This window comes from Ipomoea nil, unplaced genomic scaffold (genome assembly GCF_001879475.1).
Source record: "Ipomoea nil cultivar Tokyo-kokei standard unplaced genomic scaffold, Asagao_1.1 scaffold1421, whole genome shotgun sequence".
Classification (NCBI taxonomy): domain Eukaryota; kingdom Viridiplantae; phylum Streptophyta; class Magnoliopsida; order Solanales; family Convolvulaceae; genus Ipomoea; species Ipomoea nil.
This window is the reverse complement of record NW_017617849.1, coordinates 2907842-2924633: the sequence shown is the minus strand read 5'-3', so window position 1 is coordinate 2924633 and position 16792 is coordinate 2907842. Positions and strand designations below refer to the sequence as shown.

At 33.0% G+C, this 16792-nt stretch overlaps 2 protein-coding genes across 3 annotated transcripts; both read left to right on the top strand.

The window, feature by feature from the left end:
• The first annotated feature begins 834 nt into the window (after nucleotides 1–834).
• On the top strand, nucleotides 835–8901 carry LOC109187857 (TATA box-binding protein-associated factor RNA polymerase I subunit B). Of its 2 annotated transcripts, XM_019338223.1 has the most exons (10): nucleotides 835–987; nucleotides 2108–2723; nucleotides 3042–3788; nucleotides 3922–4055; nucleotides 5184–5706; nucleotides 5844–5906; nucleotides 6009–6095; nucleotides 7382–7483; nucleotides 7569–7619; nucleotides 8246–8901. In XM_019338223.1, exons 2-5 carry the CDS (start codon nucleotides 2147–2149, stop codon nucleotides 5643–5645), a joined length of 1920 nt encoding a protein of 639 aa, XP_019193768.1. In that variant the 5' UTR covers nucleotides 835–987; nucleotides 2108–2146; the 3' UTR covers nucleotides 5646–5706; nucleotides 5844–5906; nucleotides 6009–6095; nucleotides 7382–7483; nucleotides 7569–7619; nucleotides 8246–8901. The 2 variants fall into 2 exon arrangements, with proteins under 2 accessions (XP_019193768.1, XP_019193767.1); XM_019338222.1 differs by lacking the exons at nucleotides 7382–7483; nucleotides 7569–7619; nucleotides 8246–8901 and having other exon boundaries at nucleotides 836–987; nucleotides 5825–5906; nucleotides 6009–6027.
• A 203-nt stretch (nucleotides 8902–9104) lies between these two features.
• Nucleotides 9105–11753, top strand: LOC109187859 (60S ribosomal protein L18a-like protein). Its single transcript, XM_019338225.1, has 4 exons — nucleotides 9105–9424; nucleotides 9750–9825; nucleotides 11261–11375; nucleotides 11450–11753. The coding sequence occupies exons 1-4, from the start codon at nucleotides 9214–9216 to the stop codon at nucleotides 11495–11497; spliced, it is 450 nt and encodes a 149-aa protein (XP_019193770.1). The 5' UTR covers nucleotides 9105–9213; the 3' UTR covers nucleotides 11498–11753.
• Nucleotides 11754–16792: the final 5039 nt, after the last annotated feature.

Sequence of the window (16792 nt, the reverse complement as noted above, 5' to 3'; positions counted from 1 at the left end):
AATATAATGTCTTCGTACAAAGCAAATAATCTAGAAGAGAGTCTTCCTATCTTTAGTATGAATGAGATTCTTCTCCTTGTCTAGATCTTTTTAGAAGAGAAGATTTTTAATCGTCGACAAATATTTCTCGATAACTTTCCTACTTAATGTATTTGTAATAATAATAATTACAATAATGTTGCATCAATTTTAAAAATAACAACTCAATGCCAAACCATCTACATTATTAATGTCACATTTCTAGTTAGCAAATTACTTGATGGAAGCTTACTAAAAGTGTTAATTGGATTTAAAAAAAAAAACAGGTCTAATTGTTTAAATAAATATTTTTTTATTTTTTTAATACTGTTGACTCTATTACAATATAGTATTGAAGCACAAAAGTCAATACCTCATATTAAAGTTCAAACCTGACCTCTCATTTGAGGGGCTACAGGCTCACAGATACCGCTTGACCACAAGGCTTTTAGCAATGTTTTTTTAGTTAAGAATTCAATTAGACTAGGAAGGCTTATTTGACCATTTTAATTACTTTTTTAAAAATAACTAGTATTTGCACCCGTGCGATGCACGGAATGAATTTGTTAATAATATATGAATTTATATATAATTATTTAAATTAGAACATCAAATATTATATAGTGCAATTAAAGATATGGTTTAGATCGTTTATATATTTTGATGATATCATTTCTTGAATTTGTGCAAATAATTGCTCAAATTAATAGCTAATAAAAATAATTTTGTTAAATACAGCCTAAAACGCTGTCGTCTTGGTCAATATATATAAATGTTTTAAAAATATTTCGGCATTCTCCTGAAATCCTTCAGCCGTTCTGCACTTATACGCTCCGCCTTCTGCCCCTCCAAGCCTCCAACCTCCACCTTCTCGGCTTCTCCTTCACTCCTTCAACATTGAATACTGGCCTTTGTCAGCACTCTGCAGTCAGCGATTCGTCGTCAGTGGCCGGAGCTCGTCGTCCACTTGTAAGGAAAGCGGCAGCAAGTCCGAAACTCAAATTCCTAAATCACCTAATTCTATTAATATAAAACCCTAAATCCCCTAACTCTAATAGTATTCTATCATTTTTATGAAGCGTTGTTGATTTGTTGCTGCAACTATACTATTTTGATGCTTTGAGACAGTAGTATATATTATATATATACGCCGCTCAGTGAAAAATAAGTGGATAATAGGAAAAAGGATTACCATTTGGTATGATTTCATTTTCCTGTTGAATGTATTTCGTAGTACATTAGAACATTAGAACGAAATTCTGATTCAGAGCTGTTATGGCCTATGGGTTTATACAATTATACTCTGTTAAATCTATTTATTGCTCCAGCTTATCCATTGTTTCTGATGTTGTCTACTGTAGTTTAGCTTGTCATCTAATAAACTGATTTTTCATGTCAACAGATAAAGATTTGTAATGTGTACTTGTAACCAACATTCTAGAGAATTGTGATTTGTTCTATAGGATTGTATTATGAGATTTGTTAAAAAATAATTTGTGATATTTATTCATAATTGATTAATTGTGAATTGTGAACATTGCATTTTGAATGAAACAATCTTACAACAATTTCAATATATGAGAGAACTTAGAGGAGTTTTTTTTCACTTAGTTTGTCATGAGTATTGTAATTTGATTTATGATGTATTTGTATTTGAACTATTTTTTTTTTTTTTTTTGAAATCAAAACTTCAACATTTTATTAAATCAAAGATTCAATACATGAGGGAGCAAAATCAAACCAAACATTAGGACCAGTAGATGAATTAACAGCTCTAGCCATAGCGTGAGCCAACCTATTCACTGATCTAGGAATAAAATGAATGGATAGTTGGACACTACTTCAAAGTGTCGTTTAAGAATACGGCATTGACTGATAACATAACCCGAACAAGAATAGTCCAAAGCCGAGCCATTGATTGAGTTCCAAACCGTTTGGCAATTGGTATTTGAACCATTTGATCTACTTAATGGTGTTTCATATTTTGTCATAAATATTTTTTACTGTGTTTTAAATTACTTTAATTTTCCCCCAATCAAGTATGTCTGCTGTTGCTCATAGACTAAATTGTTAGCTTATCTCTGTGCAGATTATTTGGTAGTACTTGAAAAAACATACACAGTAAAGAATGACGGAAAGATTGGAAAGGCTGTGTGATGTGTGTGGGAATCTTGGATTTAATGATGGTGGTGACGGATTCTTTTATTGCACTCGTTGTAACTCTCAAGCTACTGATTTCGTCGATACTGGCGTAGATGATGCTGACTTGAATGCATTTGATGGTGGGATCTATTCTACCACCCAAACTCGTGCTCGTCCTAGGCAGGAGGCCATTGTAGCTGAGCAAATTTCTCAGCTCAAGGCTTCACAGTCCCAGTATCAAGAGATTCTGAAAACCATGGATGACTATAATGATGATACTGTCAACAATGGTGTTGGTCCTACTGACCCAAGTGACTTTGGTTCTGTCCAAGAAACTATCACTTCACCAGACTCCTATTATTCAGAGATCAGGAAGAGGTATGTTATGGGCGTTCAAATTATGGTCCAGTTGCAGTGTAAGGCTTTGGTGGAGAAATTTAATGTAAGCCCCTTAATTGTTGGGCTTACAGGGCCAATTTGGTTGAGATATTTGGCTTATGAAAGGGTGATGGCTGATGAATGGGCAGATGAGGTTATTCATGAATCACAATCCCAAATACAAGGTACTTTTGCATCTTGTTGCTTATCTGTTGTATCTTTAAATTATATATTTTGAGGCTACTTTGTTAAACCTGTTTTGCCTGCTTAAGACATTGTTGTGCTTTGACTGCTTTCTATGTTAAATGGTTGTGAACTTGGTTTACATTCTTTGTCCCTTTTTTCATACTATTCCGATTATTGAGATTACTCGTATAACTGCTTTGCACATCCTATTCTTGGATGAAACAATTTTTTGGTTGTGTTCCCCGTTTATGTTGTTCTGCATCAATATTTTGGGGAGATTTTGTTATAATATGGCTTTTCATTCTGTTGTTTTGCAGGGGAAGTTGGTGAGTTTAAGCCTTTGGCTAAGCACAAAGCAGAACCTCACAACCTTCTTGGTAAACGAGCAATACCAATTTGGCATAGATCTCTGAGAAGTAAGATTCCATTATCTTGTTCTCTGGCTATCTCATTTCTTGTTTGTCATATAGCCAGAGAGGCAATCCTGCCAACAGATATAGTGAAGTGGACACTTGAAGGCAAACTTCCATATTTTGCTGCTTTTCTTGAAATTGAGAAGCAACTTGGGCCATCTTCAAGGGCGTGTCCTATTAGTGCCAGTTGCATGTTCAGGCCTACTCAGGCTATCTCCATACAGAAATTAGAGTCATTTGCAGCTTCAATTGGTCGGATAATAGGTTTAGAACTTCCAGCTGTGAATTTCCATGCTATAGCTTCCCGTTATCTAAGAGAGTTATCTCTTCCTGTTGAAAAAATTCTTCCTCAGGCTTGCCGTGTGTATGAGTGGTCTATGCCTCCAGAGCTTTACTTATCAGACAATGAATCCAGACTCCCTTCTCGTGTTTATGTTGTGTCTATTGTGATTGTAACAATAAGGATTGTGTATGACTTAAATGGTGGGAAATGGGAAATGATGTTATCTAGACCCAGTGCTGAGGAGGACGTTGCTTTGCATAACTCAGATCATTTTGATAATATGTTAAATGAGGAGGAAGCTGATTTTGATGCTTTGAGGCTTCTTCAAATTCTGGAAACGAAATATTCTGAGCACAAAGATATATATGGTATCTAAAATGATCTGTTTATAACATATGGATTTATACATAATTATGATATGTATTATAAAATGTCAACTAGTTAGGTGCTTGCAATGATTGTAATTTGAAGAATATTGATTAATATTTCCTCGCTTTACAGACTATGCACAAGATTTGGCATCGTATCTTCAATACTGTAAAGATGTGGTTTTTGCCGGAATAAATTCTTCTTGTGAGGATCGTGAAGAAGAAAGTATTATAGAGGAACTATGGGATTTCTATCAAAAGAATAAGGTATTTCCTTTTACCTTTCCCTTTGATTGTCTCTCATGTGGTGAAACCTGCCACCTAGGTTTTTGGAACTTTGTTCATTTGAGATGTTTATATGACACTAGGAGTTGTCATTCTCACTAACCTATGCTTGATGCCTTTGTCTGGAACAAGTTCCTTTTACCTTCCTCAAGTTTATGTTTATATGTTTGTACTGAACTCTGTTATGGGTCATATGAATATTGGATGGAAAATTATGAAATAGCTGATCACTACTTCACATATACCTAATTCTATAGCAGGTGAAAATGAGTCATGAGCTGGGAAGTTGTGTGAGAGTGAGGGTTTCACTTGCCTATTCTTGTTAACCCATTTCCACAAGTTTCATTTGTGCTGTCATATTGTCTAAATTCTCTCTCCAATATATTTGCATGCTGTAAAATTTTACATCATATATTTAATTTACTCCTATTGCCAGGAGTTCCAAAAATGTCAAATGGTGCTGTTTTTGAACTCATTTATCTTCATGCTGTTGTTATCTCATTGCATTTGGGGCTTAGTTGTGTTTTCTTTGCTGCTGCCGCCTTTACCTCCTCATTCTTCTTCTTCTAAATAATTATAATTTTGTAATGGATACTAGCAACACATTAACAATATATTTCAGTATTAATTTCATATTTTCATGAAATGAGATCTTAAAGAGAGAAGCATGGAAAATGCAATTTAATAATTCTGAGGAGTAATAATCAATTCTCTCTCTCTCTTTAGTACCTAGGTGATATAGGGATTGATTATAATAGTTATGCATATTGATGTGTAGGAATATGGAATACATTCTAACTCTAAAAAGGGTTAATAAAAAACTATTATCAGTTTATGCTCTCACATTCATGATAAAGAGAAGAGTTGTCCTTCAGGTGATGCCATTTAATCTTCATACTTCGTCTGCTATTTTGTAAAAATTACCTGCTACATGGGGTTGTCAGGTCAGGGGTCTGTTTATGAATGGTCTACGATTTTTGAGTTATTGCATATTGTAAGCAGTATGAATATTTTTCTTCAATGTACCCTTCAGTCTGGAGTCCCCTTTATTTAATGATATTAACATAATATAGTTTATACTTGTGTATTGTTTTGTTTTGTTTTCATTAGGATGTTGAACCATCAGATGGGCTTAAAAAGAGTAAGGAATTACAAGGGGGCGGAAGTAATTACGGTACAGCAGAGGATGGTGCTAATTCCCCAGGAGATAACAAATCATTACATGATGGTCAGTATTTTAACGAGTCCTACAAGGATAGGGCAATAAGGCAACTGAAATCAAATATGGAGGAAAATCGATTTTGTTATATTCCACCCAGTAAGCACACCCAAAAGAGGAACTATGGTTACATCCGCTATTCTAGAAAGAAAGATGGTGCCTACATCTATGCTGTCCATGCTGATTATTACATACTACTTCGGTCCTGTGCACAAATTGCTCAAGTTGATGTTCGGACTATGCATCATGGAGTGTTGACTTTTCAGAAGAGATTGGAACAACTGGACAATAGAATTGATTATTGCTTGCATAGGAAACTTCCTGGGGACTTCTGTGATTTTTGCTGCTGTTGAGTTTGGAGGTGAAGCTAAAGCTAAAGCTTCATTCACCGACTTTGTCCAATTCTATTTATAGGTGAGGGTTGGGGAATAATGACCCTTTACAAATTGGCTTTTATTAGCTGAATGTAACAGTGTCTTAAAATTGAGAAATGGTATGAGTACTATATTTTATTTATGGCGTAATATCACAGGGCTCTTGCAAAGAAGCAGGATCTGGAAGCTTGTAAAGAAGAATGCAGATTACTTCAAATCTCAGGATAATATGAGGAATAGGTACTTGAAAACTGTTCACATATGTGATTAATGAAATAAAATGAAACTACTTTGGGCTTGGAGTTTTCCCTTGAGCAGTTGAGCATTGCATTTTATTTTCAGGAGAAGGAATTGGTTTATTTAAAAAACAAGATAAGATTTGAAGATGGCTTTATTCGTGAAGGCAAAGAAGATGGTTTTATTCCAGGGGTAAGATAGTTTCACTATGTTTTTGTATTATCAGTTTGAACCTTTTTGTTTTTGTCTTAATATCACCTAACTTTTAGAACTGATGCAATGCACCCCAAGAAAAAGAAAAAAAAAGTTCTGCACCTGCTATGATTGCATGGGTATACAAACAACTTTTATTTAGCTATTTGGGGCTAGTTGGTTTTCTTTTGCACTATGCTTCTTGGATATATGAAGCATTGATTTGAATGTGTATGATTCTTTTTCATGAAAGGATGCATGGATCAGTATTTTTGCCCGCAAATTCAATTGATCTACACACACACACACACACACACACACACACACACACACACATATATATATATATATATATATATATATATATTGTGGATAATAAGTAAACTTTAGTAGTGGGAGTAGGCTAAGACCCTAAACATGACCAGCCATCTACAGTGGTGTATTTAGCTGCATGGTTTACTGTACTGCATCAGTCCTCTTAATGAAATACAGATGTTTGACTTTTTGTTTCTTTTTATTTGGATAGTTCTTTTATATCAATTGTATCATATCTGTTTTTCCTAGTTTCTATCTTTGCATTTGAAAAATAGGAGTGTGAATAGGTGTGAAATTTTGAATATATTGTCTCACATTAGGAACTACACTAACTACATCATTTCTTCCTCCATTGATGGGACGAAATCAATATTATGTATGAAAGTTTCAACTTTTTCCCCCTAAGTTGTAGTTTAAAGTTCACAAAACTAAGCATACAATTGAACTTCATAATTTGCCATACTAATTCCAGGTTCAGCCACTTGATGTAGTCTTTACTGCTTTTAGCAGATCCTTTACCCATTTCTGCTTCACTAAAAAAGGGATTACAGGACCTCACTGTGCACTGTGCAGTTAGCATAACTGCATAAGTGTGCTTTGTGTTAAAGGAAAGATTTGAGGAGCACACTCTAGTCTCTAGGCCAGTTCAGGGAGTACTTCATTGACTGTTCTTAAGAATTAAATAAATGATATCACTTTGACTATAGTTCTTTGGATCTGCAGTCATTAAAATGCTATAAAAGTATGATCGTTTGATCACTGTCCACACTAATAGAATCTCTTCTAACATGATTGTGCCAATCTTATGTTGTTTCTTGTACAGTATTAGAAATAATTAGAGGGGTTTTATTTGATACATTGTTTTTAATATTGACAAGGGATGTAGCTGTGATTTGTCCATAGAAGCTGCTACTACCTATGCAATTATTGTTTCTAGAAATCCTTCTTTATAAATTTTTACTTATTTTTAGTTATCTTAATGCCGGGTGGAAGTTCAGAGCAGTTGTACAATCATATTCATTCACAGGCAAGGACACATGATGTATCCTGCTCCTGATAATACCGGATTCACTGTAAGGATGTTTTACCTGTTTGCTATTTACTAATTTTGATTATGTACATTTGAAATGATCATTTATGTGCCTGTTTGAAATTCAGGTAAGCACAGGAGAGGAATTACTCTATAATCCACTGTTGTCGAAAGACCAGGTATTTTTTTTTTTTTTTTCTCCTCTAGATGATGCATTTTAATTTTGCCAGGCTCAGCTTCATGTTTGAATAGCTTGTAGAGAACTCGCCGATTAATTATCTGATTAATTATGTGTGCTAATAATGTTCAGGGAAACTGTGTAATGGAAAACATAAATGCATAATGGAGAATCATTTTACCCTTTAATATTTACCAAAGAGCCCAAAATCACATTGACACAAGTGCAGTCACTTCGACTTATCAAAGGGAAATTAGTTGAAAGAATGCAATGAAGTCACATGAATATTAATTATTAAAGTTGCTAAAAGTGAATATATTCATAATATTTGAGGAAGTGAAGTATTGCAACATTTGTGTGAATATGACACTTCCCAATTAATGCCAAATTAATATGTTACTCTATTTATTTGATTATTTCCCCTTGTGACTACTTGGAGTTGGTAATTCTTGTAGTAACAAGGAACTGATATTTTATTGCATGAGACATTCAAATGCTTCCCCCCATTGATGCCCTCTCTTCTCCCCTCCCAACTATGAACACGATGCTTTGTTCTGTTATTTTGCTGATTTTCTTTCTTGACTGCTGATATCTTTTATTTGATGGATTTGTCCTTGTATACCCAAGGATGATGGACGTAGCAGTCCCCACGAACATGGTACTAGCCTTGCAAGCCATGAAATTATAAGCTTTATAAAAGGATTGCACCCCAATCTTGAGAACCGTTTATCAGCCCTTGTTCTGGAGCCTTGATGGAAAAGATAAATCAAGGGATGTGCTAACGGCCTACCGTCCTTGCTTTTAGGATTCCATCCCAATCTTGGGAATCCTTGTTCTGAAGCCTTGATGGAGAAGATAAATCAAGGGATGTGCTAATGGCGTACTGTGCTGGTAGGATGGCACCCCGATCTTGAGAATGAAGATAAATCAAGGGATGTGCTAACGACGTATAGTGCTTGTACATTGGTGCTTATAGCAGGACCAACTTCATACCTTCAATTGAATTATACATTGGGAACAAATAATAAGCTTCATAACATCACGCTACAGAAGATATATAGTTTAGCGCCCCGGGGAAAATGCCGTGTGATTTTTCATCATATTGTAAATAAAGTTACCAAGCTACTGAAGAAATTGATTGTTCAAAATGCGTGTTTTGGTCCTACTTGACGGAGATGTATATCTGTTTTCCATGTTATTATGACAATTAAGCCCGAAAATGACGTGCACGTTATCTACTACGGAGCAGTTTTTAGTCACTCTTTCGAATTATTCTCTCAAAATATTTTAAAACCATGTAATATTATTAGAGTTATTTTTGTAGATATCGTGTTGATAAGAATTATGACTGTATTTTTATTGGCTAAATTAATTTTCCTTTTAATTCTTTCATCGATGATTGCAAGGCAAAACCGAGGAAGTAACTCCACGTGTCCGCTCAAGACAAGTCAAACAAATAAGATGACGTCGTACTTCTTCTTCATCTTCATCTTCATCTATCACCGACGGACGAGCAGTCAACTGATCATTGCCCACAATTCACAAATCATTCATTCATTCATTCAATTATCACCTACTGAAATTATTGTACTCCGATGAGTGAAGAAGGCAAGCCAAGTTACCACCACCATCACAAGGAGGAATACGCGGAAGCGCCGCCGCCGCCGCCTCCTCAATATGGGACTTTCCAAGGGGTTGCGAACTACCCTCCTCAACCGGTGGTTGGTTTTCCTCAGCCGACTGCTCCTCCTGGGGCCACCGGAGCTCCACCCGAGTTCTACTCTCACGGCTATCAGGCCGTTCCAGGTCCACCTCCCTATTTCACCTAAACCTTTTATTGTTTAGATGTAGTATCAAAACATTGGGTATTTCCTCTGTAGGATATCAATTTTTCTCTTATTTCTGAATTTTTTGGTTGAAGCAATTCAAAATTTTCGTTTCTCATTCTATACGATCTGTGATTCGGATTTTTTTTTTTTTTTTTTTTTTTTAAATAAAATTGGTGCTAATAAAGGTTTTTACTTTTAATGCATTGATCTATTAAGTGAAAACAAAGTATTTATTCAAGTTTTTTGGTTTTTACTGGTCGTGATTTGTCATTTATTCTTTGGGAGATTTTGATGAACTCTAGGTTATGCGGTTGTGGAGGGAACACCAGTGAGACCGCGCCGCCTCCCTTGCTGTGGTTGTGGATTTGGTTGGTTCTTGTAAGTTATATATTAAGTCACCCCTTTAAAGCTTGTTATTTCTTATCTGCAATGTAAACTGAAACTTCAATTTTTGAGGTTACTTAGATAGATGAAGGGTTGAGTTCTGCTTCTTGCATGAGTTGCATCTAAAGTTCTGTGCTACCATCGTTTTGTTTATGCCTTTATGGTTTGCCTTCCACCTAATTGCTTATCTTGTTAGTTAAAATTGGATGAGATTCTTATTGGCTTGATCCAATCTTGAAGCTAAAATGTACTATAGTTTTTGTGTTAGTGTTTTGACTGTTTTCCATTAATATTTCTATTTACTGTTTCTTGGAGCTGGGCGTTGTAGCCTTCACATGGAGACAACGCTTTCCAGTTTATCTTAAATTTCAGTACTTATTATCAAAATAGAAAGCATTTGCATTGTAAGTATGAAGTGAAAAGAGAGCGAATAGCAATTGAGGATAAAGCATAGGAGGAAAATGAGAGGCTATTGCATTTTACTGTACAATTTGTTATACTTTTCACCTCATAAGGTGCTGCTTTTCTATACTTGTTAGTTGTTGGTCTTTATGCCATTTTGCTCTAATAAACAATTTGGAAAAGGAAATGAAATTTTCTTTGCTTTAAACCTTTTGCTTAACTTTTGGGCACTACATCTTGGCAGCATGATATTTCATCTTTGGTCGGATAGAGAAAAGAATAGCTATTGTAGCCGTTGTGTGACATTGGCTTTCTGATGAGATATTGAGTAACCTACAAAAAAGTGTGGCTCCATCTACAGTGTCCTGTTGGGAGTTTCGTTGAATTTGTTGGAAACGGGCTTGTGTATTTCAGTTGGATGTAGTTAAGCTGCTACTTTTTCTGACCTATAATTAACTGCCCAAAGCCAAAGAAATGGTTGCCCTTTTCTGCCGCTTATTCTTTTGTGTTTCTTTAGTGATCTTTATTTCCAATACAAATATGCAGGAATAAGCTTTAGGGGGTGGTTGGTTGAGGTAATCTCACATTAACTTTGGTTATGTGATTACTTGGAATCTCAGAATACCTAAGAACTTGGAGGGTATGAGATTCCAGCTACGTAGTGTGACCCAAAATCTGATGTGGAGGAATTTGAGATTCCTTTGGAATGCCACATAATGGAAACCAAACAACGGTATATAACATTCCAATTGCCCATGTTACTGGTTTATGTGCTATTACTTGAACCAAACACTCCATTATATAGCAATTTTGTACTCCATAACTTTTATGGCTCATCATTGTAAAACTTTTCTGAAGACATCCATGTTTAACATTCATTGCTGTATTAATTGTGTGACTTGTAAGAGCTTCTTATACACCACCGTATATTATTACTTGATCTTCGTGGTGCAGCTGCATCATGAACAGTGTATATTCTTTACACCTAATAGCTTTGAGCTTTGTTTTATTTGTATTTTATTTCAAGGTTCATTATTGGTTTCTTCCTTGTTGCTATACCATGGTATCTTGCCGCATTCATTCTGCTTTGTGCGAGAGTGGATCCTCGTGAGAAACCAGGGTACATCACATGCACCATTGCAGTAAGTAATCTTGTTCCCCTTGGCCACTGTCATTTCTATTTCAAGGTGCTCGGTATAATGTCTTCACATTGCAGGCTGTTCTTGCTACAATTGCCCTCATTTTTGGTCTAACTGCCGATTGATCGAGGATTTGCATATATAGGATGCTCTTCTGCAAGGTTATATGTACATATCCAAACTCTGCTCCAATTATAATTTCGTCCTGTACGTGTTGTTGTTGTTGTTAAAACTTTTACTTGTATTTATTATTATTTTTTTTGGGAGAATGGCTTTAAGATACATACTTGGAATTGCTGTGATGTTTGACTACTAACATTGTACTTCATAAGATTTACTTGTGCTTGTGTGTGCAATTACAAAAACCAGTGCCTTTGTCTCTCTTTGTGTGTCTGTGTGTGGTTATGTTGACATTCTAGATTTATATATAGCATCCAAAATCTATATCAGTTAAAAAGTTTAATGTGTTTGATAGGAAATATTGTTAGTTGCTAACTAAGAGGTTGGGGGTTCGATTCCTATGCTATACAAAAATTTAAAAATTTGCCCACACGGGCTTAGATCCCTTGTGCAGTTGTGCGCACCGGTATTTGGCTATGTCTGCTGAACCATTGAGTCACCGTGATTTACATCCTTCCACAAGTTCTGTCGGATACTTGGGTTGGGGTTGGGGATTCAACCTTTTAGGAGAAGTATATTGGACTCCGACTCCCTATTTGGGAAGATTTCTCCCATTGCTTAGGCTAATCTTAAATGTTATTGTTTTTAGAGTTACTTTTACATTTGGTTCCACAACTATTGTGTTTTACATTCACATTTGGTCTTCAAGTATTACTTTTTTGGCTTTCTTACATTTGCTACACGACTTTCATTCTTTTGCTACAATGAGAATACATTGCATTTTTAGTTCAAAATTACACAGTTAACCCAAAAATATCAACATATTCAAGTCAATATAATTTTGAGATAAAAATATAATGAATTGTAGTCATTTTCTTTAATAAAAAATTTGGTCAAAATAATTAGATGTAACCAAAAGAAAAAAATGCAAGTCATGCATCAAATGTGTCACTCCAATAATCTTAATATCAATGGATCAAATCACCATACTCCGAACTGCAATTCTAAAAGCAAGCATTATAGAATGGAAATGGTAATTTACACCAATACACACACAAATATACACGTGTATATATAATTCGCATGGTCTTAAAATTATTGATGTTCATTAATTATATGTAAATTGATATGTTTCACCAAAAGTTAATGAAGTGAGTTCATATTAGCATGCATGGAGTATAAAATTCTGTACAAAAAAAATATATGGAGTAATATATTTGGAATTTTGCCAGTTTTTTTTTTTTTTTTAAATAAAATTAAAGAGCATAGTGGCATTGATCTTTGCAAAGATGGTGATGTGAGTATATATATTTTAATATTTTTGTCACAAAATATGAATACGTATTTCATATATATATATTTTTGATATATAAAAGAAAGTGAATGAAATCAAGTTGTATTATAAAAAATCTGGATAGAAAAATATAGGATAAACTTAAAAGAGTGATATAAAAGAAAAGATAAATTGATTTAAAAATCCTCCATACTCTAAAATTAAAAGTAGGATTAATTAAAACAAAAAGAAAGAGCTACCTAGAGCAGTAGAGCCTAGAGGCTTGAAGTGCAGTGCCACTTTTAAGGAAACAAACACGCTGTTACAGAACATAGTGGCAGCATTCACAATTTAATGATTTATTAAGGTGAGAAATATTTTATTAATTGCAAATAATAATTTTTTTTTAGTAGCCATGTAGGGTTCACGCTTCACACCCTCCCTAGGCCATAGCTCTCACACTCACCTCTGCTATTCACGTTTACCTAGATCCAGAATAGTACGTCCAAAAACAATTTTTTTTAAAATCCTGATAATAGATGTATTTCATGAATAAAAATTCTTGTCACATGTTAAATAATAATAATAAATTTAAGATCAATTTTTTAAATCAATTAAAATATATTACATTAATAAAGAAAAAAAAAATTAAAAATACATATAATATTACTAATTTGTCCATTCCAAACTCTCATCATGATAAATTGATAATATGATATGATGCCTCATATCTTTAAAAATTAAAAGAAAGATTCAAAAATTTTTGACCTCTTAAATCTGTTTTCACATCAACCAAAAATTTCAAACTCTTTATCACATGATTGTTGTTTCTTACATGGATTTTCCTTGGAATATTTTGTTTTAATAAAAAGTTTCAAATTTGAATATTTATGTATTTATTTAATTTAAGATATATTGAGTATTGTTATTCTATTACTCTGTGCAGATTTAATGGTGATTTTTTTTTTTGTGAATATTAAATTATAAATCTCATTGGCCTAATAATTAATAAAATGGCTAACATATGGATCCTTAAAATTTATTTTGATAATCTTGATTTTTTTATTTTTGATGAAAATTTTAATGTGATAGCTCTTAATCTCTTATATATGTCGGGTACACCCTAAAGTGAACAAGAAGGCTTTGAGTTTGTAATCTAAAGTTTTCTTAAGGCATGTTTAATGCATTTTTCTATTTTCATTTTTCACAGTTTTCTCAATTTTCTTTTTCCATTAAAATTTATAAAAAATATAAAAATATGTTTATCAAGATTTATTTTCCATGTTATGTTTAAAATAAAAAATACGAAATTATTTAAACCTGTGTGGTTATCGATTATTTTTCTTCACAAATAATGCTAATGGTAGGTGACAATAATATCGAGTAGTGTGGTCATGTGTGTCCATTAGATTGAGTTGGTTATTATATCTAAATTTTGTTTCAAATATTCAAAAATTTGAGTGCTATTTTTCAAGTTTTAAATTGGACGATATGAATACTATTTATGGATGACAATAGATAACATTATACCGAGGTTGAATAGTTGATAGTCGACTTTTAAATGAGTTCGGTTTTTAAATGGTGTGTGATAGGTTTTGGATTGATTTCAAGTAATATAATGGTAGTTTCAATTGGATTTGGAGTGAGTACATGTAACATTCATTCATATTTGGATTATTCTAAATGTATTCATTTTCAAATTTGAAAATGACTAAACAGACGAATACCTACCTATTGTTGTCCCTGATAACATGGTAGAGTAAAAAACAGAAAAAAAAAAAAAAAAAAGAAGAAGAGATACATAATATTATATGTAGTCATAGTAGTGGATATGTAGATAGTATGAATACTATAATGGTGGTGATGGTAAGATAAGTAGATAGGAGTGGTGATAGGGTAGGTAGGTGGTGGTAGAGGTATATAGATAAGTAGTTGAGTATGATGATATGAATAGATGGATAAGTGAAATTGAACTTCGTAAATAATAATAATAGCGATTACAGATGAAATCATTTGTATGTATTTTGTATTTGAAAAAAAAATGGAGAACAAGACAATTTTGTTTTCCAAATCTTTGTTAAAATGTAAAAATGGAAAAACAGTTCTTCCATGTGGAAAGAGTTAATTCCATTTTTTGTTATAGATTTATAGTTGATAGTCTACTTTTAATACTTTTTTATTAGAACATCTACCTTTGGTGCTAGTATTATTGTGGCATGATCATTTTGGGTCATCTATCAACAAAACAGTTAAAATGTCGTTAAATACAAAGGCATTTCGGTATTCAATTATGGATTTTTTCAAAAAAACATAAAAAAAAAACATAAAAAATATAGAGGGTCAATCCACTTTGTATAAAAAAATGATCAAAATGTTCTTATATTTAACGGCATTTTAACGATTTTATTGATGGATGACCAAAAAATGGTCATGCCACAATTATAATAAGACCAAAAGGGGATGTTTTTGATAAAAAAAAATGATTAAAAGTGAATTACCCTCTATAAATCTAGTACAAAAAATTAAATTAACTCCATGTGAAAAAATGTAAAACACTGGTTCACACACACACACACATGAACGGCGTGGATGAATGAAATTAAATGTGGACGGCTTCTGCAAGGGTGGTAACGGCGTAGCAGGCTGTGAAGGTGTCTTACGTGATTTTCACGGGCAATGGCCTAAAATTTAAAAACATACATATGTGTGTGTGTGTATGTTCAGAGTAACATTTTTTCTTCTCAAAATATTTACAAAGTACTAACTATAAAATGATTTGTAGATATGTTATTATGAATTCTTAAATAAAATAGATCAAATTAGTAACATATAATTTCATATTATTACAAAAAGAAAATCTTTTATGTTATCTTAAATTAGGGAAAAAGAAAACCCCTCATATAGCTAAAATCCAAGAATTTGGGCAATGATGGCGTAAAAATAGACTGTTAAAACTTAAAACCTATTTTCCAGTATAAACAAACAGCCAGATATTTAACATATCTTAATTTTATTAGTCATGAGTGTCACCTTTATATTGCAATTAACTTCGTGCTCCTTTAGACTAATTTGTAGATTAGTAAATCACTTTGTTCATACTTTAGCTAAGACAGTTATTTCTCAAACTGATCATTATTATATCTGGGAGAATGGCTCTCTAGCGTATATATTGCTCATCGATCTTCTTTATTAATATATATGCATTACAAAAAAAAAAAAAAAAAAAAAGAAGACAAAACTCTTACAACTGAATCAATTATCATTTCCAGCTAACTTCCAACAATTAACAACATGCATTTATAGCTAAATAAAATATTTGTTGTAATCAACAAAGTCTAATTAAATTGCAAGATTAATCTACAAGCTTTCTTGACTTTTTTTTTTGAAGAAAGAAAGTGCATTACTCTAGTTTGCAACATACCTTATTATTTACGTATGTGCTAAGATAGATTATCAAATTATATATTCTTAAACCTTACTTTAAAAATAAATCATATAATAATTGTTAATTACCTCTTGCACTTATGCAGTATGAAAATCTTCAATTACATCATTCTAGCGTGTTTGTGACTAGGTGGTACTTTATACCTCTGTTTATTATGTGCCACCGGTTTGCATCAAAAGAAAGAGAATAACTTTATTGACACATTTATCACAATACTTTATATATAATAATAAGTAATAACTTTTGTGTCTTGTTAATTTTATGCATGTCTTCTTCTACAATAAATTTGTAATCCAAATTTAAGGGCTCTAATCATTCGGGAGGCGAGTGAAAGAGGTAAATTATGTGATGTGTCTCAACTAGTTAATATATACCCTAAATATTTATACACTAGTGCTACAACAAGACAAATTTCATACATTTTATTTTAATTCTGGATAGAATTCAATCAATATATATAAGTTGTAATTGTCAATAAACCAAACCTTATAATAAACTTATTTCGAGTTTGTAATTATATAAAAAAAAAATGATAAGTAGAGAAATAGGGCCATCCCCATATTTGTTTCGTTCGAAAAAGAT